At 41.5% G+C, this 26,796-nt stretch overlaps 1 protein-coding gene across 3 annotated transcripts in view; it reads right to left on the bottom strand.

Moving 5' to 3' along the window:
• Positions 1–2,923: 2,923 nt before the first annotated feature.
• The window catches only part of LOC124255824 (sodium-dependent phosphate transporter 2-like), a 47,385-nt gene continuing 23,512 nt past the window's right edge, over positions 2,924–26,796 (bottom strand). For 2 of the 3 annotated variants that reach the window (XM_046689761.1, XM_046689760.1), the window contains exons 3-14: positions 21,723–21,824; positions 20,902–21,042; positions 19,492–19,577; positions 17,118–17,214; positions 16,490–16,609; positions 15,648–15,740; positions 14,890–14,918; positions 14,410–14,470; positions 14,029–14,093; positions 13,707–13,831; positions 11,936–12,121; positions 2,924–8,280 (exon numbers count right to left, since the gene is read on the bottom strand). In XM_046689761.1, coding sequence (XP_046545717.1) covers positions 8,043–8,280; positions 11,936–12,121; positions 13,707–13,831; positions 14,029–14,093; positions 14,410–14,470; positions 14,890–14,918; positions 15,648–15,740; positions 16,490–16,609; positions 17,118–17,214; positions 19,492–19,577; positions 20,902–21,042; positions 21,723–21,824 — 1,343 coding nt within the window. In that variant the 3' untranslated portion in view covers positions 2,924–8,042. The remainder of the gene's footprint in view (positions 8,281–11,935; positions 12,122–13,706; positions 13,832–14,028; positions 14,094–14,409; positions 14,471–14,889; positions 14,919–15,647; positions 15,741–16,489; positions 16,610–17,117; positions 17,215–19,491; positions 19,578–20,901; positions 21,043–21,722; positions 21,825–26,796) is intronic. The other variant, XM_046689762.1, reaches the window with a different exon arrangement.

Genomic DNA, 26,796 nt, shown 5'->3' with positions numbered 1-26,796 from the left:
AGGGAGACAACTCGTGCAGCCCTACAGTCAACAGACCAAGTGTTTGAAGATTGTGTTCTCCGCGTGGGAAGCTCATGCAAAGCACATAATTGTAATAATACAAGGAAAAAAGCTGTGTCACCAAAAGTTGAATACTCTAAAAAATTGCTTTCAGGGAAACGAATTTTGTTGAAATGAATACCATCATGATTACTTGAACATACACGTACTGCATATCCCTGTGATGTTTTCCTGCAGACAGTTTTGCCAGTCTGATTGAATAAGATGAAAGCAGGTTGAACAAGAATAATTAGATTGCAACAGGATTGTAGGAAATGCACGAAAGGCTACCAGTGTAGGAACAGAAATACATAATGTAAACCCAAACAACAAAAACGGAGAATGAGTGAAAAGAAACAAGCTCCCGATGGAGAACTCTCATTTGACTGTTCAATAGAGGTTAGATGCTAAAGATGGGATTGTATATGCTGCAGTTAAAATGTCACTATATGTCCATATGTTATCTTACAGCATGAACAGTCATACAAAATGGACTGATTGTTGACATTGATTAAACTAGACAAGTACCTAAGGGTTAAGGTTTTTTTATTCTAGTGTGGGTCATTTGTGAGAAGAAAAAACCCCAACATTCTTTGGATATATACAATACTAAATACGGGTAAATGAAGAGGAAACAGTATGTATTATGATATTGAATAAGACTCAGAGAGAAAGCCTCTGTCTTCTGTAAAATGCCTTTTGTCTTGTTACTTTGAAAGTTAAAGTCAAAACCTGTCCAAAGTTGAAATGCCCAAACTACAAAATGAGCAAAAATAGGAAAAAGGTGAGTATCGAGTTGGCATGGTGGTATCCCCGCGGTTCGACCGAGGTTTCCCCAACGAGGATAGATCCAATGCTTTAGGCTCAGTGGAAGTAAGTCGGCAATCAATCCACCATGCTACGGCTCACCCGGCAGAGATACAGACAAGTTGTATACTTATATTTACAGGTTCTGCCCTGTAATACTTCCATTTGATTGTGCAATTGACTGTAAAAGGGAGACAACTCGTGCAGCCCTACAGTCAACAGACCAAGTGTTTGAAGATTGTGTTCTCCGCGTGGGAAGCTCATGCAAAGCACATAATTGTAATAATACAAGGGAAAAAGCTGTGTCACCAAAAGTTGAATACTCTAAAAATTGCTTTCAGGGAAACGAATTTTGTTGAAATGAATACCATCATGATTACTTGAACATACACGTACTGCATATCCCTGTGATGTTTTCCTGCAGACAGTTTTGCCAGTCTGATTGAATAAGATGAAAGCAGGTTGAACAAGAATAATTAGATTGCAACAGGATTGTAGGAAATGCACGAAAGGCTACCAGTGTAGGAACAGAAATACATAATGTAAACCCAAACAACAAAACGGAGAATGAGTGAAAAAGAAACAAGCTCCCGATGGAGAACTCTCATTTGACTGTTCAATAGAGGTTAGATGCTAAAGATGGGATTGTATATGCTGCAGTTAAAATGTCACTATATGTCCATATGTTATCTTACAGCATGAACAGTCATACAAAATGGACTGATTGTTGACATTGATTAAACTAGACAAGTACCTAAGGGTTAAGGGTTTTTATTCTAGTGTGGGTCATTTGTGAGAAGAAAAACCCCAACATTCTTTGGATATATACAATACTAAATACGGGTAAATGAAGAGGAAACAGTATGTATTATGATATTGAATAAGACTCAGAGAGAAAGCCTCTGTCTTCTGTAAAATGCCTTTTGTCTTGTTACTTTGAAAGTTAAAGTCAAAACCTGTCCAAAGTTGAAATGCCCAAACTACAAAATGAGCAAAAATAGGAAAAAAGGTGAGTATCGAGTTGGCATGGTGGTATCCCCGCGGTTCGACCGAGGTTTCCCCAACGAGGATAGATCCAATGCTTTAGGCTCAGTGGAAGTAAGTCGGCAATCAATCCACCATGCTACGGCTCACCGGCGGCAGAGATACAGACAAGTTGTATACTGCATCACCGTACGAGCTGTACTCGTAACGATCAACATGCACCATATATACACTCGTGTGTACAACTACTTTTTGTAGACAAATTAAGTGTTAAAAAGAGGAAAAAGAGAGAAAATCCAGATGGAGCCCTAATCAACACTTTATTTGTAGCTGGGGCAAAGTAGACTTCCACAATTATTGGAGACTTTTGATTCATTTTGTTAATAATTCTGTAGGTTCTGGTAGACTGTTTCGTTTGGTTGCAAGTGGCGCATATGTAGTGCATGTTGTCTTTATGTTAGGTAGAAAATGCTTCCATGGCATATCTCAGCTCTCCATGAATGGACCCAGATTACATTTGATCTTCAGCAACCCATGCTTGTCGTTAGAAGCGACTAACGGGATCGGGTGGTCAGGCTCGCTGACTTGGTTTGCACATGTCATCGTATCCCAACTGTGTAGATGAATGCTCATGCTGTTGATCACTGGATGTCTGGTAAAGTCTCCTTTATTAGAGACAGCCGAAATTTTGCTGAGTACGGCGTTAAACAACCTAAATAGAAACAAACAAGCATCTGCACTGGTATACTGAACTATTCTATTAAAACATCCTAGGTAACACAGGCATTTTGTACTGGGGCTTATTGTATAACGGAAGCTGCTTGGCAAGAGGTGCATTATATCCGAGTGCTTACTCCTTACCAAACGGATAAGAGAAGACAAAACTTTTATTTCGGGAAGTATTTCATCCCAGAATCTCCACATGAGGACTTTTGTGCTCAGCTGACAGTTCCAAGACATGAAACAGCCATGGCTATATTTTATACACAACGAGATGCTAAATGGCACGTTAATACATCCGTATATTCAAATGGCTTGGTCTTTAGTTTAAGATTGTTCACTGTTACGACAAAATAAGAACAAATATTACTATTTTGATTTATTTTATTTCCTTACCATTCATGGTTAACGATATATACTGTACAACCAAGACTCACAAACACGCAAAACAAAAACAGAGAATATCCCCACACAAACAGTACCATGATGATCATGAAATACCTGCAAAAACTGTCATATCTGAAAACTGCACGTTCGTCAATAACCACGGTTTAACTGGAAATATATCTAGTTTAGACCTCATATTGTCATGGAGAAGTAAACCAACGTTTCTCATCACAGTGCTGGTCAAAGCAAAACGTGTCATTTAAACGATGGTTCGTCACGGCGACGAATGATAGTTGGTTTTGTACGGTAAATAGATCCGATTCCAAATTTGTCTATAACTGTTTCCAGATTTTAACGCCGGAACTAGGTTCCCCCTATAAACACTGCCTCCTGAATGCTAAAGTTTGTTTGAACAGAGTAAACAGCTGGTGATCCGCTCCTTAAATATAATTTTAATGAGAAATGTCCCTTTTGGGATTTTTATGCTCCTTGCATCTAGCTTAATAATACGTTACATTACATATTCTGGTTTTGTTTGAGATATAAAGTAGGTGCTTAACGATTATTCGAGAAACCGTAACTGCAGTTGTAAAGCATTTTCAGGAAACAATTTGTCAACTTTATCACCCTAGAAGATTAGAGGGTTGAGCAGAAGGTAACGGATTCATGTGGCGATCGGGAAGTACCAAGGCTAATAGTTGGGAGGAACCTCAAGGTTCTAATCGGGAGGAACCGAGGCTAATAGTTGGGAGGAACCTGAGGCTTCTAATCGGGAGGAACCGAGGCTAATAGTTGGGAGGAACCTGAGGCTTCTAATCGGGAGGAACCGAGGCTAATAGTTGGGAGGAACCTGAGGCTTCTAATCGGGAGGAACCGAGGCTAATAGTTGGGAGGAACCTGAGGCTTCTAATCGGGAGGAACCGAGGCTAATAGTCGGGAGGAACCTGAGGCTTCTAATCCAGGAGGAACCGAGGCTAATAGTCGGGAGGAACCTGAGGCTTCTAATCGGGAGGAACCGAGGCTAATAGTCGGGAGGAACCTGAGGCTTCTAATCGGGAGGAACCGAGGCTAATAGTCGGGAGGAACCTGAGGCTTCTAATCGGGAGGAACCGAGGCTAATAGTTGGGAGGAACCTGAGGCTTCTAATCGGGAGGAACCGAGGCTCATAAACAGGAGGGACCGAAGCTCATAATCAGGAGGAAACGAAGCTCAGAATCAGGAGGAACCGAAGCTCATTATTAAACCTAACTTGAAGAGTCCTAATGTGGAAGAATGAAAGTCCTTACGCAGGAAGAACAAAGGTTCTCAATAGGGAAGAGCCAAGGTTCGCAATCAAGACAACCCATTGATTCGAACCAGCTGCTGGCTGATCCTGGTCCAGGAGGTCATTATGTAAGAAGGTGACATCTTCATGAACAAATACGACGAATGTGAGGCTAATCAAATTCATTTAATTGTGCCCAACATATCGAGGCTAGTTTTAGCAACAACAAACAGATTACATATACATGTACATGGTAATTGCGCAGACATCGTCATTTGATATTAATTCATGTACATATACTCAAAGGAAAACGAAAGCGTAATTCATTAAAAACTGTAATCAATGATGAACACGACCCAATTTTACGTCAGTACTTGAAATCGTCAAAGAGTGAATGAGTATGGTTTTATGCTGCTTCCTGCACGGCATGGGAACCAGAAATGGGACTCCACACATCATAGCCATGATGGGAATCGAACCTGAATCGAACCTGTGACGAGCGAACGCTATAAGTACTTGGCCACCCTACCGACCTAAAACTATATACAAAAGTTCTTCCTCATGCGCTTTTAAACAATTGGGGCGGTAGGGGTTGCCTAGTGGTTAAAGCGTTCGCTCGTCACGCTCGAAGACCCAAGTTCGATTCCCCACATGGGTACAATGTGTGGAGCCCATTTCTGGTGTCCCCCGCCGTGATATTGCTGGAATATTGCTTAAAGCGGCGTAAAACCACATCCATTCTCTCACTTCTAAACATTCACCATATGCCAAACAAAGAAAAGATGGTTACATTTACCTTTGAGTGTACATTCTGTTAATGCCTTAATGCTACCACACAATGCCTGTCAACTTGTCTCGTCTTTGAGTGTAAATACAGAGACAGTCATGGAGTCATGTAACTAAGGAATGGTATATATGCCTCAGTAGTTTACATCAGGCTGCTGCCAGGCCTGGAGTTTATAACCATCAAAAATATTGAAGATACGTATGTCGCTCTGGGCGGCATTGAAAGCAATGCACAGATGAAGAGCTAAACCGGGGACGATACTTGACTCATCCGCTGTTTTGGACCTAGTAAACAATTTTTGGCACGGTTAAATGACTGGCATGCATGTCCGTTATGACGAGGGTTTCTTAGATCCACTATGGCTGGAAGGGTATGGCATTCGTGGAATGGCTATATATCACACTGTTTACATTCAGTCTATGTGGACTGGTTTGGAGACGCAGGGTCATGGAATGGGGCATGAGAAATGAACGAAAATTGTGTGTCAACAAGTGAAACGAATCGTGTCAAAGGTTAAGACTAATATTTAGTGATACGTACTCATTTTGTTAACCCTTCATGTTATAAAGAGATTTTTGACAAGGTCAGCTGAGGATATACAGAAGAATTGTAAACCGTTGTTATCAAGGCAAGATGTCTTAGCGTCCTTGACGAGTTTAGGTATTGTATAACCGAGATCACTTCACGTCATCAATGGTCTACCAATGTCGGCATTGAGATGAGGCTTCAGATGAATAAATGATTGATCTGCTTTACACCGTATCAGCAATTTTTCAGCTTTTCGCGGCGAGGAGCTCTAGATGAGGGTTGACAGTGAGGTCAGTGATTTGTGTGGGGGTAGGGATCCGCATTGGGGTCTGATGATGATGGCTGGCGATGGGTATATATATATATAGGGGTGGGGGTGATGGCTGGCGATGGTGAGGTGATGGTTAGGACGGGTGAGGTGATGTTTAGTAGGGGTTTAGTATCACCACAGCCGCTTGGATCAGGACTCGTCAACCACCGGGCAGTTGGAATGAAGAAGGTTGAGCAGCTTGTTAAGGCACTAAGTGAGAGGTAGGTTCCATCTACCTACGTCGGACAGTCGTATCAAGGTATCAAGGTATTCATGGTATGGTACGGTCTTCATTACAACCCAAATACCACGAAACAGTCACGTAGGACATGGAGTGTTACATGATTATCTCACCTTAGGTCAAGGACGTAAGAGTACGGATTTGTTTTTCTTATTACATACCATTTTAATACTATATCGACTACGTTTACAGTGAGTGGACGAGTTGTTATTACTTTTTGGAAAGAAATCTTAAACTATTCTAATTGTTTTCTTCAAAAAAAAGAAGCAACAATTTGTAAATATCTTTTTGATTTGGTTTTAGTCAGGAACTTAACACGCATGATCTAATCACGAGGTGAACGGATCTTTATGTACACACGTAGATGGGTCTATATTGTGATGATTATCAAACACGGTGATGGATAATCAAACACGGTGATGGATAATCAAACACGGTGATGATTATCAAACACGGTGATGGATAATCAAACACGGTGATGATTATCATACACGGTGATGACTATCATACATGATGATGGATAATCAAACACGGTGATGATTATCATACACGGTGAAGATTATCATACACGGTGATGATTATCAAACACGGTGATGACTACCATACATAATGATGGATAATCAAGGGTTAGTATCACGCAGCCGTAGGAATAGTGTGTTGGAAGCGAAGTTCTAGCGATCGACACAACACAGCACCGTGACACAATTCTAGCTGCCACAACCATTTCAAACAGACACAACATGCCGACACAAATTAAACACACAAAAAACAATAACACCTTCTATAGTTTACTCCCTATTAAGCATGCGCCTTGTTTAAAGCATGTATTCCGTTACATTCGCAAAAATATACGCAACATATGTGCAAAATCACATAGGATGAGGTTGATGAACATATAATACATGGACTGACGGATGATGTCACATCACGTTTTGATAATGTGCATATGAACTACCCCAACCATCGGTGTTGGCATGAACAACTCGTCGAAGTGACTGCATTTACAATATATCTGTTTAGCGGAATCTTGTGTACATAGTTTGTACATAACACTGTACACACACACACACACACACACAAACATACCTACCTCGCTACATACATACATCCATCCATCCATCCATCCATGCATACATAAACTGTAACCTATTTACATCTTAAACAACGATACAATATGTTCTGAAACTGTACATGAAGTCATGTCAGCAATGTGTAAAAATGCAATATAATGCAACATCATCAATGTTTATCTTATTACAAGTATAAAGTATATTGGTAGAAAGCCCTTTATCTACTTCCATTCCTACAGTTAAGGCAGTGTAAACTCATTGAATAAAATTCAATGGTATTAAAATAGGGGTGCTGAATAACGATGCAAATCGCTCTCTGCCTACAAAAACCTAGCCCAGACACCTTTCACACCAATCAAAGTTTTACACCAAGCACAATGTCAAAATATATCACCTTTCTATAACGTAAAGACATTCATCCCAAACACACCTATTCATTCAGAAACCAGATTCCAACATCTCACAACAAAATATAGTAGGGTCCAAGTTTACAGAAGATGAGATTTCTGGAACAATTATTGAGAATATAATTCCCTCGACGCCAGTTCTCTTTCTTGGACCCGTTAATGTCTCAAGATGGATCCACCTACTTCTAAGACTTCACTTACATCGGTCCGTCTGGTAACATGGACCCTCTTGTAGCAAGGCATAGATAGCAAGTGACGTCTGGTAGCATGGACCATGGTTTCATGGCACGTACCCATCTCTACGAAGACTTATATATAAAAGACCTGCCTGTTATTGAAGTACAGATTTTCCACTGTGTTCTGTGTAAAATAGTGTTCGTCTTCGTCAATTTCCAAACTAAACTACAGATGCGAAAACCCTAAGTTGATGTCGTTAGAGATTACTCTCTGAGTCCATCTTTATGACATCAACATTATCACGTGGTCTGACCCATCCAATCAGATGAGTTCTCTCAAACCAGCAAACGCTGCCGCACTCAGTAATCCAGAGATTGGCAGGGTCACTAGCCAGGCTATGATGATGTTTCGGAACAATCTCCAGTCCACGTTTTCATTGGACCGAACTCGACCGACGAAGACGATGCTGCCCACTTTGCAGTGGGTTGTGCTGATGGGGATGCCGATGTTGGAGGCGATGAGAACGGTGAGCGCTGAACCTATCTCTATACAGAACCCGCTGAAAACCAAAATTGACCAAGTTAGCTGGTTTTGTCGTGAACATTACCCCCATATCAGACACAGTCCCTATTGTGTAGGGGACTTTCTTCGTAACCAACATTCTTAGGTGGAATTATTTCTGAAAAATGTAATCACTTTCAACCGTTCTTCTCTATGGTGCCATACGACATGTAGACCACTTCAAACCAGTTTGAGCGGCAGAATAGCCTAGTGGTAGAAGCGTTCGCTCGTCGCCAAGACATGGGTTCGAATCCCCACTTGGGTACAATGTTTAAAGTCCATTTCTGGTGACCCCTCCGTGATATTGCTGGAATAATACTAAAAGCAGTGTAAATCTAAACTCAATCAAATTAGACCGGTTTACCGTACTGTAACTGATTTGGACGGTGTTGTTTTAGGCAGACATTTTCCATATTAACATAAGAACTCTAGATCATGTAACATTGGACCCTTCTAACACACTTCGTAACACACCCACCTCCGTGATTCTATAACTCATCTAGATGGCGTCCCCTCATGTTAGATCTCACCTAGATCATGTTACATTGGACCCTTCTAACACACTTCGTAACACACCCACCTCCGTGATTCTATAACTCATCTAGATGGCGTCCCCTCATGTTTGATCTCACCTAGATCATGTTACATTGGACCCTTCTAACACATTTCGTAACACACCCACCTCCGTGATTCTATAACTCATCTAGATGGCGTCCCCTCATGTTAGATCTCACCTAGATCATGTTACATTGGACCCTTCTAACACACTTCGTAACACACCCACCTCCGTGATTCTATAACTCATCTAGATGGCGTCCCCTCATGTTTGATCTCACCTAGATCATGTTACATTGGACCCTTCTAACACACACTTCGTAACACACCCACCTCCGTGATTCTATAACTCATCTAGATGGTGTCCCCTCATGTTTGATCTCACCTAGATCATGTTACATTGGACCCTTCTAACAACCCACTTCGTAACACACCCACCTCCGTGATTCTATAACTCATCTAGATGGCGTCCCCTCATTTTAGATCTCACCTAGATCATGTTACATTGGACCCTTCTAACACATTTCGTAACACACCCACCTCCGTGATTCTATAACTCATCTAGATGGTGTCCCCTCATGTTAGATCTCACCTAGATCATGTTACATTGGACCCTTCTAACACACACTCTAACAACACACTTCTGTAACACACCCACCTCCGTGATTCTATAACTCATCTAGATGATCTCACCTAGATCATGTTTTGGACCCTTCTCACCTCGTAACACACCCACCTCCGTGATTCTATAACTCATCTAGATGGTTCATGTTTGATCTCCCTAGATTCTACATTGGACCCTTCTAACAACCCACTTCGTAACACACCCACCTCCGTGATTCTATAACTCATCTAGATGGCGTCCCTCATGTTAGATCTCACCTAGATCATGTTACATTGACCCTTCTAACACACTTCGTAACACATTCCGTGATCCTATAACTCATCTAGATGGTGTCCCCTCATGTTTGATCTCACCTAGATCATGTTACATTGGACCCTTCTAACACACTTCGTAACACACCCACCTCCGTGATTCTATAACTCATCTAGATGGCGTCCCCTCATGTTAGATCTCACCTAGATCGTGTTACATTGGACCCTTCTAACACACTTCGTAACACACCCACCTCCGTGATTCTATAACTCATCTAGATGGCGTCCCCTCATGTTAGATCTCACCTAGATCTTGTTACTATTGATGCCAAACCATAACATACATAGTACACCCAGGTTTTATTACCTTAAACCGTTCCCGACAGTGTTATAAAACAGGACACCTAGACAAGTCAAAACATTGATTGCACAACAGTCTCGTTTCCTGCTGACTGGGTTCCGTCCTATTGCGGCGACTTAGTACAATAACCAGTCCAGAATTTTGAGACCAACTCATTCAACTGGATATATAAATATTAATCAGTATTATTTGATACATCTAATTACTTGCATATTGCAACACTAAGCTCCTTATAATCCTTGCAAACACGTCGTGCAGCGTGCTCTGTCGTACAGCGTGCTCTGACAAACGGAAATCTGGAAATAGTGGAAAGCTCAAAACGAGGCTCTGCCTAGAAACATTTGGCGGTCTGGTACGGATTTGATATTATATCAATCGCATTGTACGTTTCAAAACTACATTTGATAAGCGCAAAGAACACATAACAGTTGTAGCCAGTGAGCCAGATGAATTGTGTTTCATTGTACGACCTCTTCAAACAGGGCCAGTCTGTGACGTCTTAGTTAACGACATGCTGCCTATTTCAAGCAAACCTCATAGAGTTATGTCCCTTGGAACGCTCTTAACGAATATCCGATAAAGCAACTTGTGGTCGAGGCCAGTTCGGCAAACACGGGCAACACCGCGTACGACAGTTTTCTATGTAGGGAACAATCGTTTACATTCCATATATGGCAAATGTTATAAGTTTGGAAGCTGTTCGCCTCAAAGTTAAAATTATCGATTTCATACAAGTCGTAAGGGATAATAAGTCTATTATTGCATCAATAGGAAGATAAAGTGAGTGCATATGCCCCCAATATATAAAACATAGGCACAAATATTGTCGACAATGTGTGACATTGTGCCTTTAAGACCGTTCTCCCTCCATCTTAACACAAGACATTCCCATCTTGATACTCGTGACACCTCGATATTTCACTTTACACAGTGTTTACACAGGACACCTAGATCATATTACTAAAGTACTGTCAGAATTAGAAAAAAACTGTTTTTTCACATTTATATCTACAATTTAGGTAGTTAATATGTGAAAGTGTGAAATATCTGTTGAACTAAGTTCGGCCTAACTACAGTCTCAGTGTGAGGGAGATAGGAAATGTAAAAAAAAAGGATTTTACTGAGGAGAGCTTAGTGCAGAAATGAGCAATGTGGGTTTTTATTTGGAGCAGACCATGGCTTTATGCAAATAAGTGTGCGATGATATTGTATAACAAATGAGACTTATTGAATGTCCATTATGAAATTAGACCTAGCTTCATTATATACGATAGCAGACGTAAAAAATAACAACTTTAATACTGAAACTATTAAGGATGTAGATACCATTGTGTCTCACTATCACTATAAAAAGAAACAGGTAGGAGGGGTCGTCTCAAAAGCAAAACCAAGACAGGTGTTGCCGACGGTAGTTGGGGTCGGGCTTGGGGATAGAGATATTAGCTAAAATTAGAGAATCAATAGAGACATATTCATTAGACATGAAAAAGCATAAAATATATTTAAAATGACCCCTTGTGTCTGTGGGCAGCACGTGCATTTCATGTTAGGTGAGTCGACGGTCAGTCGTCATACCTGGCTGAGCGACCTAATTGCCATCTATAGTCTGATCTATTGTTTTCAGCATCTATTCGTATTTTTTCTAAGTTTTGCCCGATTTTACGAGTAAACATGCTTTTCTGGATATCCTACTACGCATCCCCCTGAACGCCCAGTAAGGCCGATATGGGCTATTTCGACATATGCTATTTTCAATTGTGTCAATTTTAGGGATACAGAGTAACAGCCTAAAAACAGGTTTTTTTCCCTATTTCCCACAGTACTTTAGTGTCCAACCTTCGTCAGTGATTCCATGACTCACCTAGTTGGTGTTACTTTGGACAGATCTTCTCCCATGGTCTTCATGACTCTCCTGCCAAGAATACACAGGCCGACTGAGATTCCGACACCCCCATACAGCAGGATCCATACGGGAGTGGCCGCCTTCTGGGATACAGTGCCGTCGATTGAGATCATCCACAGTGCCACGACTGGGCCAATTGCATTACTGGACAAAAGGAAACAGTTGCCATTAACACCATCAACACATGTACTTATATAGACATCTGTCTGCTTCCTAGTTTTTCAGGGGCGGTGTGGTAGTCTAGTGGTTAAAGCGTTCGCTCGTCACGCCGAAGACCCGGGTTCGAATCCCCACATGGGTACAATGTGTGAAGCCCATTTCTGGTGACCCCGCCGTGATATTGCTGGAATATTGCTAAAAGCTGCTTACTCACTCACTCACTCCTAGTTTTTCATTAACTTGATGAAGGAGAAAGAATTTACACCGAAACGTTTGTTCCTCAAACAATGAAGTTAATATCCATTTTACATCTGTTATCATTTCTACAGCAATATCAACAGCAATCGCATCTGTATTTTCATAACTGCTAATGTTAAATTTTTTGAGGACCTGCTGTGTTATCAAGTTGATTTGGAGTGATCTGCAGTCTAAGTAAACTTAGGCTCAGTATTATTCGTTACACAGCTGTACTGAGTCTAAGAAACCCTAGTAGAAGGTCGCGTCAGCTAACCTTTTGGACTGACCAATCAGAACACAGCTTACCAAATCGCGAAAGTTAACATTCGAACATACCGTTTGAGACTTTATCTAAAATACTCGAACGAATCCGAATGCTATTTTCCGCACGATCGCTTTCGAGTGATACACATGGAGGACGCAATGAGTAAACAGTCGCTGAAAATAGCGTTTTTGTCAATATTCAAGAATGTCATCTTGCGGAAATATAAGCTAATAGTAACCATGTCATTAGAAACCCCCAAGCGTATACTGCAGGTCAAACACCTGTTTTATGCGGATTTTCGTTTGTTGATAGATCAGTGTCAGCGACCGGGGTAGAGAAAATCCCAAACCCGTTTTTAAGGGTCCCGCCGAACCCTAACAAGTAGTCGTTGTCTTATTGATTAAATCCGTTTGGCCGTCTCGCGCTTGAGTGAGTGAGTTAGTGAGTGAGTAAATAATTGAGCCTCGACCAGATAATCCAGTGATCAACAGCATGAGCATAGACCTGCGCAATTGGAAACTGATGACATGGGTCGCCAAAACCAGCGAGCCCGTCCACCGGATCCCGTTAGCCGCCTCTTACGACAAGCATGGGTTACTGAAGGTACATTCTAACCCGGACCTTCACGGGTGTCTCGCGTTTGATTGAACGGTCATAGGTCGGTCAAAGGTTAGCTGGCACGACCTTCTACTAGTAGGGTTTGTTAGACTCAGTATAGCAGTGTAACGAATAATACTGAGTGTGCTCATTCTATCAAACACTGGTCACTGGTATATTTGAGGTGGTCATGTCATATCTGTTAGACTGCTGCCTGAGCACTTCAGACATTTTGCTTCAAATATAAGGTAACTGCCACATCCAAAATGGTTAACAGAGCTCCATCTTCATCTGACATACATCTGTGTACTTGTGAACTGATTTCTCGAGTTCATTTACTTTGTGTCATCATTCCCTGGGGGTCGTTGGGCGTTTCTCGGTATTTTGCTGTCAATTAGATATTTTCTTTTGATGATTTGGTAGACCCTTGTGATATATGTCAATTTTCAGCTAACTTCTGGGAACACTTACCTGACATCATTTCCACCATGTGCAAATGACCCAAACACTGCTGTGAGAATTTGGAGGAATGAGAAAAGTTTGGCTGTTTCCGGTTTGTCTTCGACATTCTTACGCGCCAATGCCAGTCGCTTCTGCTGGAAACAGGAATGAAACGAAAATGACAATCCAGTTTAGAGAAGTAAAATATGTTTCTAAATGTAACAGATTATGTTCTCGGTTAAGGAATGAGTAATCTGCTTAAAAACAAAGCTTTAGCATTCTTGCAGCTATTCGCGGTGTCATGCTTCTTAGACATCAGAAGGAAATGTTCCATGCATCAGTGTTGACTTACCACATCGTCTGTCGGAGGTTCCTCTTCCGTTTCAGCAATGCTCGCGTCGGCTTCTCCTTTACCTGCTGAAAACAACGTCATCATAAGTCTGTAAGTTTGGACTTTTAGATCTTTTAGAACTATTCATACAATATTATGACTTGGGCCAGCAAGAGTGGACTGCACCGATTTTACAAAGTTGAACCTGGGTCTTCAGCGTCCCGAGCTGAATTGTCTAGTATTTGAACCCACGCCCATCCTTTCATGGCAGAAGTAAAGGCCGTAACAGCCATAGTAAAATATATACAGGCGAAGCAGTTACTATCGGGACTTTGGCAAATTCAAAATCAATTTATTGATATATATGGGTGTGTGCTAAATACAAATTCAGAGAGATCTCACCTTCAAGTTCGCCATTGAGTAACTGCTTTTGCTCTTCTTTCTGGTTGTGTGCGCCCTTGTCCTGAAACAATCACGTGTTAATGAAGACATATCCCGCTACAGTTTACGAGCTTCAATATATACCTACATGTAGAGCCCCATTGGGTAAACGCTGTTCAATACTTCGCTTAAAATTATCCTTTAGTCTGTGTCCCAGACACTTGAGAGAAAATAGATAGTTCAAATCGAGTCCAGAATGTCAGGGCACATCTATGTTGCAATAGCTCTGAAATTAAGACTTGTTCTGGGCTTCTTTGGATTATAATTATTGTTTTGTTTTTTTGCAGATAAATATTTATTAAATACGATGACTTAAATTCTGGGACTAAATGTCTAAGTATCCTTGTATGATTAAAATAACATGTTTAAATGGTTTGAAAACATTTTTTTGAAAGAAACACATTGCAAAAGTAGTTACAGCGGAAAACATTGTGCACATACCTTTGTGTTGTGGTTGCTATCTCCAGTGGCTGAAATAAATAAGAATATGTTTGAGTTAGTAACGATACTAGATAATGAGCACTCGCTAATGTACTTCATTTATTCAAGGATGTATGGTTGTGTCAATCAAACTAGATGGAGGGTTTTATGAATGAGTGAACTGGGTTTAACGTCGCTTGGAACACTGTTCCAAGTATATCATTGCCTGTCACCTTGATGAGGGTGGAAAGCCCGAGAAGATGCAGGTCTCAGGCATTTACCACTTTGATGGAATCGACTGGTATAGTGTGGTACTGACTGGTACAGTATGGTACCGACTGGTACAGTATGGTACGGACTGGTACAGTATGGTACCGACTGGTACAGTATGGTACCGACTGGTACAGTATGGTACCGATGGTACCGGCAGACATAAATTTGTTTGTTTGTTGCTTAACACCGCACTCAGCAATATTCCAGCTATATGGCGGCGGTCTGTAATAAATCTAATGTGGACCAGACAATCCAGTGATCAAAGCAGGAGCATCGATCTACGCAATTGGGATACGATGACCTGACCACCCGATCGAATCAAGACCACTTCTAACCTGGGTCTTCACGGTTTGACAAACAAGGAACCATAATCAGAGAGCGAACGGGATTCAAACCCACATTCACACAATTCAAGGTACCTCGGGACCAATTCTGCGGCGCCTTAGACTGACGTGCCCGATTGCGGTACTAGCGATCCGATGTCTTCAACTGTTTCATGTTCTTACCTGACTCTAATGTGGATGTTACATGGATATCCACTTTCTGCTCAGTTTTTCCCCCTTCTTCGGCTTCAGTGAGACGTACAGTGGCGGTATCAGCTGAAATCACAACGAATGACTCATGCAACTAGCCTCCACTTAGAACATGAAACAAGTATAAAATGTGAACGTCAGAGACTAATCAGGCTCGATTACAGGGTCATGAAAAACAGGACATTTCTTTACAATATATTGTGCTTTTGTATTTTGGACATGGGGAGGGTCATCCCAATATATAACAAGCATTACAGGAGGTAATTATTTGCACCATGTAAGTGCATCTTTTCTATGCGAGTCAGTCGAGCCAATCGCAGCATCTAATGCCAATGTTTACATTTGTAACGGGTTTTCAGACTAATATCTCTGAAGTCTTTGAAGTGACGTATTTTACAGACAAAAGTTCCTAAATTATATTCATAAAATATATATAAAAAGGAGCCTAGGAACTTTCTACATCCTCAGAAACTGGCATGCCATATCAAGATTTCTTTGGGCTGTATTGGGTATATTTCTTTCAGAGTCTATAATGACTACGGATTTTGCTGAACAGGGTCCCGATCCACAAAGCGTTCGTAGCGCTACGACATTCGTAAGCCTATGATGAACTATAGAGTAACGACAGGTCGTAACGTTACGAACGGTTTGTGGATCGGGACCCAGGTCAACTCATGTTTGATGAAGAAGAGGAAGGACGCCCTTAATCCAGGTGGTTTCCCTCATGAGTCGCTATAGTGTCTTTGTGTTTCCTGATTTTCTCAAGTGGGTTCAAAAACTGAAATCTTTCAAACACCAAACATATGTCAACTGACCCAGTATTCTATTCCGTTGCCAGGGAACGACGACGAAGTACACAAGCAGCGCCACCACAAGGCCAAGGCCGAACGAGAGGATGAAGACACCATACAGCGGAATACGATCAAAGTATAACACTGAAACAAGGGATACAGTTGCCATAGATCCATTAATAATATTGCAATAGGTAGATATTCTGCAGTAGCAAGTATCCGGAATCATGCAGGACATGAGATACGTCAAGGCTTTGTCTCATAAACAAGTGAGTGAGTGAGTTTTTGTTTTACGCGGCTTTTGGCAATATTTCAGCAATTTCCCCGGCTGATAACATGAGTAATATGCGTTGAAGCAGTAACCTGTTAGGCAACTGGCAAGGTTACGCATAGTTACATTAACAGTTGCGATCGGGCTTGCTGTTTTTAAACAGTAAGAGCATAATGTCAGAAATATAGTGAATGAGTCGGTCCGGTTTTAACCTGTTTGGGCGATATTTCAGCAATATGACAGCGGTGGTCACCAGAAATGGGATTCTCTCATTGTACCTGTGCGGGGAATAGAATCGGCTCCTGGCTAACTAGCGAAGGCTTTAGCTAACATCTCCGCCCCTTCGACAGAAAATGAGAAACTTATTGATTAAGAACTTACTTTCAGAACCATCGTAGAAAACGGAAAAAGCGTTGATGACCACAGTGAGGCCATAAAATACTGGGAGAAGACGTAGACCAGGTTCCAGGGGCTTGTCCTGGTGGAGAGAGAAACCGCGGGATGCTAAGACATGTCATGTGTCGACATTCTGCTATTCATCATAGTGGGGTGCTAAGACAATCTTTCACATGTCAACATTCTGATATTCATCATAGTGGGGTGCTAAGACATCCTTCACATGTCGACATTCTGCTATTCATCATAGTGGGGTGCTAAGACATCTTTCAAATGTCAACATTCTGATATTGATGATAGTGGGGTGCTAAGACATCCTTCACATATCGACATTCTGCTATTCATCATAGTGGGGTGCTAAGACATCCTTCACATGTCGACATTCTGCTATTCATCATAGTGGGGTGCTAAGACATCTTTCACATGTCGACATTCTGATATTGATGATAGTGGGGTGCTAAGACATCCTTCACATGTCGACATTCTGCTATTCATCATAGTGGGGTGCTAAGACCCTTTAACTGTCGACATTCTGATATTGATGACAGTGGGGTGCTAAGACATCTTTCACATGTCGACATTCTGCTATTCATCATAGTGGGGTGCTAAGACATCCTTCACATGTCGACATTCTGCTATTCATCATAGTGGGGTGCTAAGACATCTTCACATGTCGACATTCTGATATTGATGATAGTGGGGTGCTAAGACATCTTTCACATGTCGACATTCTGATATTGATAATAGTGGGGTGCTAAGACATCCTTCACATGTCGACATTCTGATATTGATGATAGTGGGGTGCTAAGACATCCTTCACATGTCGACATTCTGATATTGATGATATTGGGGTGCTAAGACATCTTTCACATGTCGACATTCTGATATTGACGATATCGGGGTGCTAAGACATCCTTCACATGTCGACATTCTGCTATTCATCATAGTGGGGTGCTAAGACATCTTTCACATGTCGACATTCTGATATTGATGATAGTGGGGTGCTAAGACATCTTTCACATGTCGACATTCTGATATTGATAATAGTGGGGTGCTAAGACATCCTTCACATGTCGACATTCTGATATTGATGATAGTGGGGTGCTAAGACATCTTTAACATGTCGACATTCTGATATTGATGATAGTGGGGTGCTAAGACATCTTTCACATGTCGACATTCTGATATTGATAATAGTGGGGTGCTAAGACATCCTTCACATGTCGACATTCTGCTATTCATCATAGTGGGGTGCTAAGACATCCTTCACATGTCGACATTCTGATATTCATCATAGTGGGGTGCTAAGATATCTTTCACATGTCGACATTCTGATATTGATGATAGTGGGGTGCTAAGACATCCTTCACATGTCAACATTCTTATATTCATGATACCGCCGCCATATAGCTGGGATATTGCTGAGTGCGGCGTAAAACTAAACTCACTCACTCACATTATTCATGATAGTGGGGTGCTAAGACATCCTTCACATGTCAACATTCTGATATTCATGATAGTGGGGTGCTAATACATCCTTCACATGTCGACATTCTGCTATTCATCATATTGGGGTGCTAAGACATCCTTCACATGTCGACATTCTGCTATTCATCATAGTGGGGTGCTAAGACATCTTTCAAATGTCGACATTCTGATATTGATGATAGTGGGGTGCTAAGACATCCTTCACATGTCGACATTCTGCTATTCATCATAGTGGGGTGCTAAGACATCTTTCAAATGTCGACATTCTGATATTGATGATAGTGGGGTGCTAAGACATCCTTCACATGTAGACATTCTGCTATTCATCATAGTGGGGTGCTAAGACATCCTTCACATGTCGACATTCTGCTATTCATCATAGTGGGGTGCTAAGACATCTTTCACATGTCGACATTCTGATATTCATCATAGTGGGGTGCTAAGACATCCTTCACATGTCGACATTCTGACATTCAAGATATCCCCCCACCCCAACCCATTAAAACACAGTATCACACAGGTTAGTAAAGCATAACTGACATATTACGTAATGTGATATTTTTAATGACACTTCCTCACAGAAGTACCAGTTCTCGTCCCGGGACTTGCGCCCTCAATCCCTGAGTGAGGCATCAAATGTGTGAGTCGGTTCGAATCCCGGGTGGGACTGGACCGGAAAAAGGTACCAAAACTTGCACTCTAATGAGAAACAGTAATCACATTTGTATCCTACGTCCTACCATCTGTTACATTTGACAATTATCTAAAAGTCATTGTGTTTTCAGGTATGCATTTCGGTTGAAAGCATATCTGAAGTGGCCAAACTCTGAATCGCCATGTGACGCGATGGGGTTCACTAAAATGAACTGACCTTACTCAGGACCAACTTGCGGACGAGGACGAACAACACGGACGATACGATACCGGACATGACCGGGCTGATGAACCAGCTACCAACTGAAAAATGATACACACACTTTATAGAGTGGAGCTGTTGAAGTATAAAGAAAACACTAAATTTAAGGTGAATATATTTCACAAAGGAACTAAATGACTGGGAAAGTTGTATGGATATACTTCTACATTAACTTCTAACTGTCAGTCAATGAAGACAGATATACGGTTCACTACCATGGTTGGCATATTATGGTAACTAAAGATTAATGAATGTCAAATAATCTAAGAAATATTAGCCGAGCTTTTAACTAGTAGGTAATTAATACGTAGGTATTATAAGAAATATGGAAAATGTCGGGTTAAAACAATGTATGTGTATATTAGACACCAGCGTTCTTGGACACGACCAAACGCATTTCATTAAAACGCAAAGAAAAAATTATATTATTTGTACATTGAAAGAAAGTGTCAATGCCAAAAGTAAGATAGTAACTCCTTTTGTCTTAACCGTAATTCAAGCAGGACGGCTGAAGTGACAATTAATTAAACTTATAATTTAGACATCAGCAACTAATCTCTTTGGAGCTTATAGATTAGATTTCCTTACAGTCTACCCAAACATCTTTGTTCCTTACATCTCCGTATCTTGCCACATTTGCCTACAAAATTGACAAATCATTATACGAAAACTGCCTTGTCTAAAATATAACCATGAAACAAACGAACGTAAGTTTCTTGAACATTCACGTCAGAAAACGACATAGTCTTGCTTGTTACGATGACCATGCGCAGGAATTCAGACTACTTTATGTGCTACACTAGTTTTACTGCTGAGACGCAGTCACGGAGTACAGAAATAGATAAGAATTGATCGATAATAACTGCAGTCCTCCATACACGTGTTTACTAGAGCGTACCCGAGTAGTACACAAAGATAGATTTCCACCTTGGCGATAAATTGTGTAATTGTCAAGCGAACTGAATGACATAAGTTAATATCTAGGATGCCTTTGAACAGGTAGACAGTAGAGATCTCTCACAAGGCCGTACGGTGTCACATATACGTAAGGCAGTGAGGATTATTCAAATTGCTTTAGCATTTATTCGTTTTCTTTCACTTGGTCATTATTTTCTGATATCGTCGGCTGTCCAGTTTCTAAAGGTCCTGCTTTATCCAGTGGCCCTGTAGTAATATGTCATACGAATCCAGGAGACTTTGTGAAATGTTGTATTAGTTGACGCAGTGATTGTTCTTTAACCTTGAACACTTGGAGGACTGTCGTGGATCCGATCCGAGTAGACCAGGTGACCCTGTAGTTGGAGAGGGCATGTGTTTAATACAGCCAAGGTCGAACATGGGAGTATCAGTCAATGCACTACTTACTGATCATGCCCAGCTTCACCCAGCCAATCCCTCGGGCGCCATGAGCAACGACAGAGAAACCTATGGTGGCCCCCACAATACTGTGTGTTGCGGATATTGGCAGGCTGGCTATCGTAGCCCCGATCAACATCACGCAAGAACCTGTGGAATACATGAGTGAGTGAGTGAGTGAGTGAGTGGAGTGAGTGGAGAGAGGAGAGAGAGAAAGAGAGAGAATGAGAGATGCAAGAACCTGTGGGAACCTGTGAGAGAGAGAGAGAGAGAGAGAGAGAGAGAGAGAGAGAGAGAGAGAGAGAGAGAGAGAGAGAGGAGAGAGAGAGAGAGAGAGAGAGAGAGAGAGAGAGAGAGAGAGAGGGAGGGAGGGAGGAGGGAGGGAGGAGAGAGAGAGAGAGAGAGAGAGAGAGAGAGAGAGAGAGAGAGAGAGAGAGAGAGAGAGAGAGAGAGAGAGAGGGAGAGAGAGAGAGAGAGAATATAATCAACGAATATTACAAATGACTAATGCATGTAAGTGAATTCCTGCGGTACGTGTTGACTTTCAATACATGTGAGTGAGTGAGTTTACTTCTACGCTGCACTCAGCAATATTCCAACTATATGGTGGCGGTCTGTATATAATCGAGTCTGGACAAGACAATCCAGTGATCAACATTACGAGCATCGATCTGCGCAATTAGGAACTGATGACATGGGTCACCCGAGCCTGACCACCCGATCCCGTTAGTCCAATATATGTGAGCTTACCATTTTAATACTAATGTCAACTACTATGGTGTGTAAGTATAGTGCTCTATGGATGTATGAAGTGGAACAAGTTGACCGACCTGAGAGAGCTGCAACATTTCCAACCATAAGTAAGGCTTCGCTGCCATTGTAGGCGTTCACGTCCACGATGCCTTTCCGTATCGTGTCTGACACACGAGATCCTGAAACACAGGAGACATATATATCAACGAGTTATGCATGCTCTGACGTCGTTACTATCTGCACCAGATATTGTCATGAGTAAGTGAGTGAGTTTTACGCAGCTGTTCGCAATATTCCAGTAATATCATGATGGGGGACACACATTGTAACCACGTGGGGAACCGAACCCGGGTATACGACAAGACATGCGAACGCTTTAACCAGTATGCTACCCCACCGCCCCGATATCATCAACAAGAAGACAAAGTCATCAACATCCCCCGCAATGGCAAAATACTCGTCATGAACATGTCAACTAGTTATGACTATGTCAAATGTTTTGGCGTGCATATAGCAGTGAGTGACTTCAGTCTTATGCCACATTCAGCAATATTCAAGCTATATAACAGTGGTCTGTAAAAATAGAATCTGGACCAGACAATCCAGTGATCAACAGCATGTACATCGACCTACACAACTGGGATACAATAATATGTGTCAACCAATTCAGTGATGGTATTGCAAAGTGGAAGGAGAGTATTAAAAGGTTTTATAGTTCTGTTCAAAACGCGTTGCGGCGGATAAAAGGAGCAAAACCGTAATAAAACAAGCGTTGAAACTAAGGTGACATAATCCCCGCCGCAAATTATCAAATCAAACTTAAAAAGTAATGAAAGTGAAGGTCGATGTTTAAGATGAAGTTAAATGTCAACAAAAACATGACCAGTCAACCTCTCTTGATATCTTGCTCTGTAGTTGTTCAAACGCACAAATATTTTCAAGACTCACTTTGACCTTGACATGAATGTCTTAGTGTATGAAATATGCAAAATTAGTAATTATATAAATAAAGAAATTGCTTATTGAAAAACATTCAAGGGAAGTCCTGAAAGTCTATGAAGAAAATCCAGTGAACCGTTCTTGAGATATCTTACTGACAATCTTAACATGCAGTTTCATATGCTGAAATCTTCAAAGTGTTGCCGTGACCTTGAAAATTATGCGAAGGTTACCCAAATCGACTGGGCCTTGCACGTTTCCTAGATGAAGCTTGGTGTCAAATATGAAGAAAATCCAGTGAACGGTTCTTGAGGTATCTCGCTGACAAGCTTAACATAAAGCTTCACATGATGAAATCTTCAATGTGTTGCCATGACCTTGCAAACTGAGTGAATGTCACCAAAATCGACTTGGCCCTGTGCCTTCCCTAGATGAAGCTTGGTGTTGAATATGAAGAAATTCCAGCGAACGGTTCTTGAGATATCTCGCTGACAAGCTTAACATGCATGTTAACATGCTGAAATCGTCAAAGTGTCGCTGTGACCTTGCAAATTAAGAGAAGGTCACCAAAATCGACTGGGCCCTGCGCCTTCTCTAGATAAAGCATGGTGCTGCATATGAAGGATTCCAGAGAACGGTTCTTGAGATATCTCGCTGACAAGCTCAACATGCATGTTAACATGCTGAAATCTTCAAAGTGTCTCTGTGACCTTGAAAGTTATTTGAAGGTCACCAAAATCGACTGGGCCCTGCGCCTTCCCTAGATAAAGCTTGGTGTTGAATATGAATAAATCAAGTGAACGGTTCTTGAGATAACTCGCTGACAAGGGTAACACGTTAAAGTCCCCTTGTGACCTTGAAATGAAGGTCAAGGTCACCAGACCTCACTGTTATACTGCGGTGAACCTAGGTACCAAATATGAAAAGAATCTAGTAAACGGTTCTTAAGATATTCCAATTCGTACGTACGACATACGGACGTACGTACGGATACGGACATACGTACGGAGCCTAATACTATATCCCCCGCTTCGCGCTAAACGCGCGGCGGATGATAAATCCGTAATGACACACGAAAATGAAACCCCGTTTTACTATATATGTCCTATTTTGCGCCATCACTTATAATTTATCTGTCGTAAGAACGGCGACAATATTGATAACTATATTGTCTGTCATCTCCACCTTGTATTTGGTAGTGGATATGTGTATTAAGCTTTTCACATGTCTCATTAATTCTCTCAGTTGTCTTGTCTGTACTTTCAAGGTACCCGTGAAGATACGGGTAAAGATAGGTTGCCATGTGTACGCATTGTCTGCGTAATTGCGTGATGCGTGTATAAAGGCTATGTGATGCGTTAAATTAAGTCTTTTTTTTCTCTACTGGATATTGTACTGGTCACAATTGCTGTCAACAATGCCACCTTGTTTCTCAAAGAACGTTAGAGAACTAACAGAGGATGAAGAGGATGGGCTTATTGCAGGTGTATTGTATTTTCCTGAAATTTCCTTGTAATTGCGTTCCACGTATTGCTCTCCGTGGTGTAGTGGTAAGAGCGTCCGCCCGGAGTGCGGAAGGTCGCGGTTTCGATCCCCGACCGCGTCATACCAAAAGACGTTAAATTATGGTACTTGTTGGTCCCTGCCTGGCGCTCGGCATTAATGGGCACAACAAGGACTGGCCGGCTCGGAGTCAGTATAAGGTGTCTGAGTGGGGTATTCATGCTTCACTGCGGCATGGTATCTCAGTGGGCTAGCACTATAAAACCAGCTTCAGTCTGGGCTAGTACAAGCAAGCCGCACATACACATACACACGCATGCACGTCGTCACATGAGCGAAATATTCTCAAGCACGACGTTAAACCCAATTCCACCACCACCACCAAATATTGCTTATCTTCGTAACATCCTTGTGACCCTACCTGGATGCATCGTACATGACTGGATTGCATCTAACGAGTTCAATTAATTGTTCAAGAATTCGAAGTATCTCGGGTACCGAATACCGTGGCATTTTGCAAATTGTGCGTGCAATGAAAACCACATGACACTGGGAAAATCCCATGGGAATCCCTACTTCTGGCCTCCGTATAGCTGCGTGATGCGTATTCGGACAATTGTTGAGCGAAAGCAAAAACACGCACTACGCTGCACGCGTGCATGGAAACCCGGCTTTAGAATTGGTCTCCAGCAACCCATGCTTGTCATAAGAGGCGACTAACGGGATCGGTTGGTCAGGCTCGCTGACTTGGTTGACACATGTCATTGGTTCCCAATAGCGTAGATCGATGCTCATGCTGTTGATCACTGGATCGCCTGGTCCAGACTCAATAATTTAAAGACCGCCGCCACAGAACTGGAATATTGGTGAGTCGGCGTTGAACAACAAACCAACCAAACCAACCAACTTTCAAGGTAACAGTGACTGTGTAGAATTAACCATGACATAAAGTCAATATATTGATACCTAACCTATTTCAAGATATCCTCAACTGAATAATTGACATCACAATCACGCCTATAACAATAACATATGAATTATTGATAGCACTATATCGAATCAGTGATATCAAGCCCTGCATCAGACTTTTAGATATGAGAAATTAGATCTTAAGAATTGACTTATTGATATTTAAAAATGTAACTGTGACGTCGAAAAATTCTTTTTACATAAAATCGAAACTAACATAAATGATTCATTGGGGGATATGAATACATGAATTACTGATATCATTAACAAGGGAATGATATTAAAACGGCACTGTTTTCCTTATTAAATTACTTGAAGCAAGAACTGGGCATCCTTGTGGTTAAAGAGGTGGGGTAGCCTAGTGGCTAAAGGTTTGGTTGTTTGAATCCCCCATGAGGAAATAGTTTTTGATCTCTCCCCGTACCTCGGGCAGGAATTTGGACAGTATCAGCAGTTACATATTACACATTACAAGTGCTTCATGTCTGAAAGATACCTAGACCATTACAGAGACCGGAGTATAATCCAGAGAAGACAATATGACACCATGGTTATATATAATGAATAACAGCCTCTGTATGCAGATAAGATTTAACACGTACAGAACCAAGTAAAGTTCTATATCATTACCAGGACTCCACAGGAAGAGTGAGTACGGTTTAACAGCGCTTGTAACAATATTCCTGCAATATAACGTCGGGGAACACCAGAAATGACCTTCACACATTGTACTCAAGTGGGGAAATGAACATGGGTCTTCGGCGTGTCGGGCAAACGCTTTAACCACTAGACTAACCCACGCAAACCTCATGGAGTAGAACTGCGTCGTAATGAGCGTCTTTAAAATGCTGAGGGTTGATATGTGGCAGATCAAACTCCAGAACAAATTTAAAGTCTTTGTGCAAAGCGGTGAACCGTGGATAGCCCTTGCTACGATATACGATACACGTAAACCAAAAATGCGAAGTTTGATTGTCTGAATGTAAGGGATACAAGTTTTATCACTTAGCCCATCACTAGGATCCTATGAACCTTCTTTCAAAGTGATATTACGTCGTAGCCCTATCGTATTTCCCATTTGTTTGTGTGGGGAGGCGATCCTATTCACGTGCAATAACTGCATTGCGATCTTGGCCCTCATTGTTTGGCTGGAGTTTGGTCACAACTGGTAATGAAATCGTCAGTGTATGTCTGAACATCGTGTCGGAGTTTCCGTTGAAACCAGTGATACGTTCATTGGGTCCAACTCAAGTTAGAATAATTGGGCACGTCTACATTGCCTCAGCATGAAGAATTGTTCTGTACCCATGTGGGGAATCAGACCCAGTTCTTCGGCGTGACGAGCGAACGCTTTAACCGCCAGGCTACCCCTACGCCCCGAACCTGCTAGAGTAATGTTAATCATTCTTTTCATTTACCAAACCTGCTAGAGTAATGTCAATCATCTACATTAATCAAACCTGCTAAAGTTATGTCAATCATTCTTCACATTCATCGAACCTGCTAGAATAATGTCAATCATTCTTTACATTTACCAAACCTGCTAGAGTAATGTCAATCATCTACATTAATCAAACCTGCTAAATTAATGTCAATCATTCTTCACATTCATCGAACTTGCTAGAGTAATGTCAATCATTCTTTACATTCACCAAACCTGCTAGAGTAAAGTCAATCATCTACATTCATCAAACCAGCTAGAGTAATGTCAATCATTCTTTACATTCACCAAACCTGCTA

The sequence above is a fragment of the Haliotis rubra genome, unplaced genomic scaffold, assembly GCF_003918875.1.
Source record: "Haliotis rubra isolate DU_JTF1 unplaced genomic scaffold, ASM391887v1 Scf61, whole genome shotgun sequence".
Taxonomy (NCBI): Eukaryota; Metazoa; Mollusca; class Gastropoda; order Lepetellida; family Haliotidae; genus Haliotis; species Haliotis rubra.
Note: the sequence above shows the minus strand (reverse complement) of the source record. Positions and strands in the feature narration are given on the sequence as shown.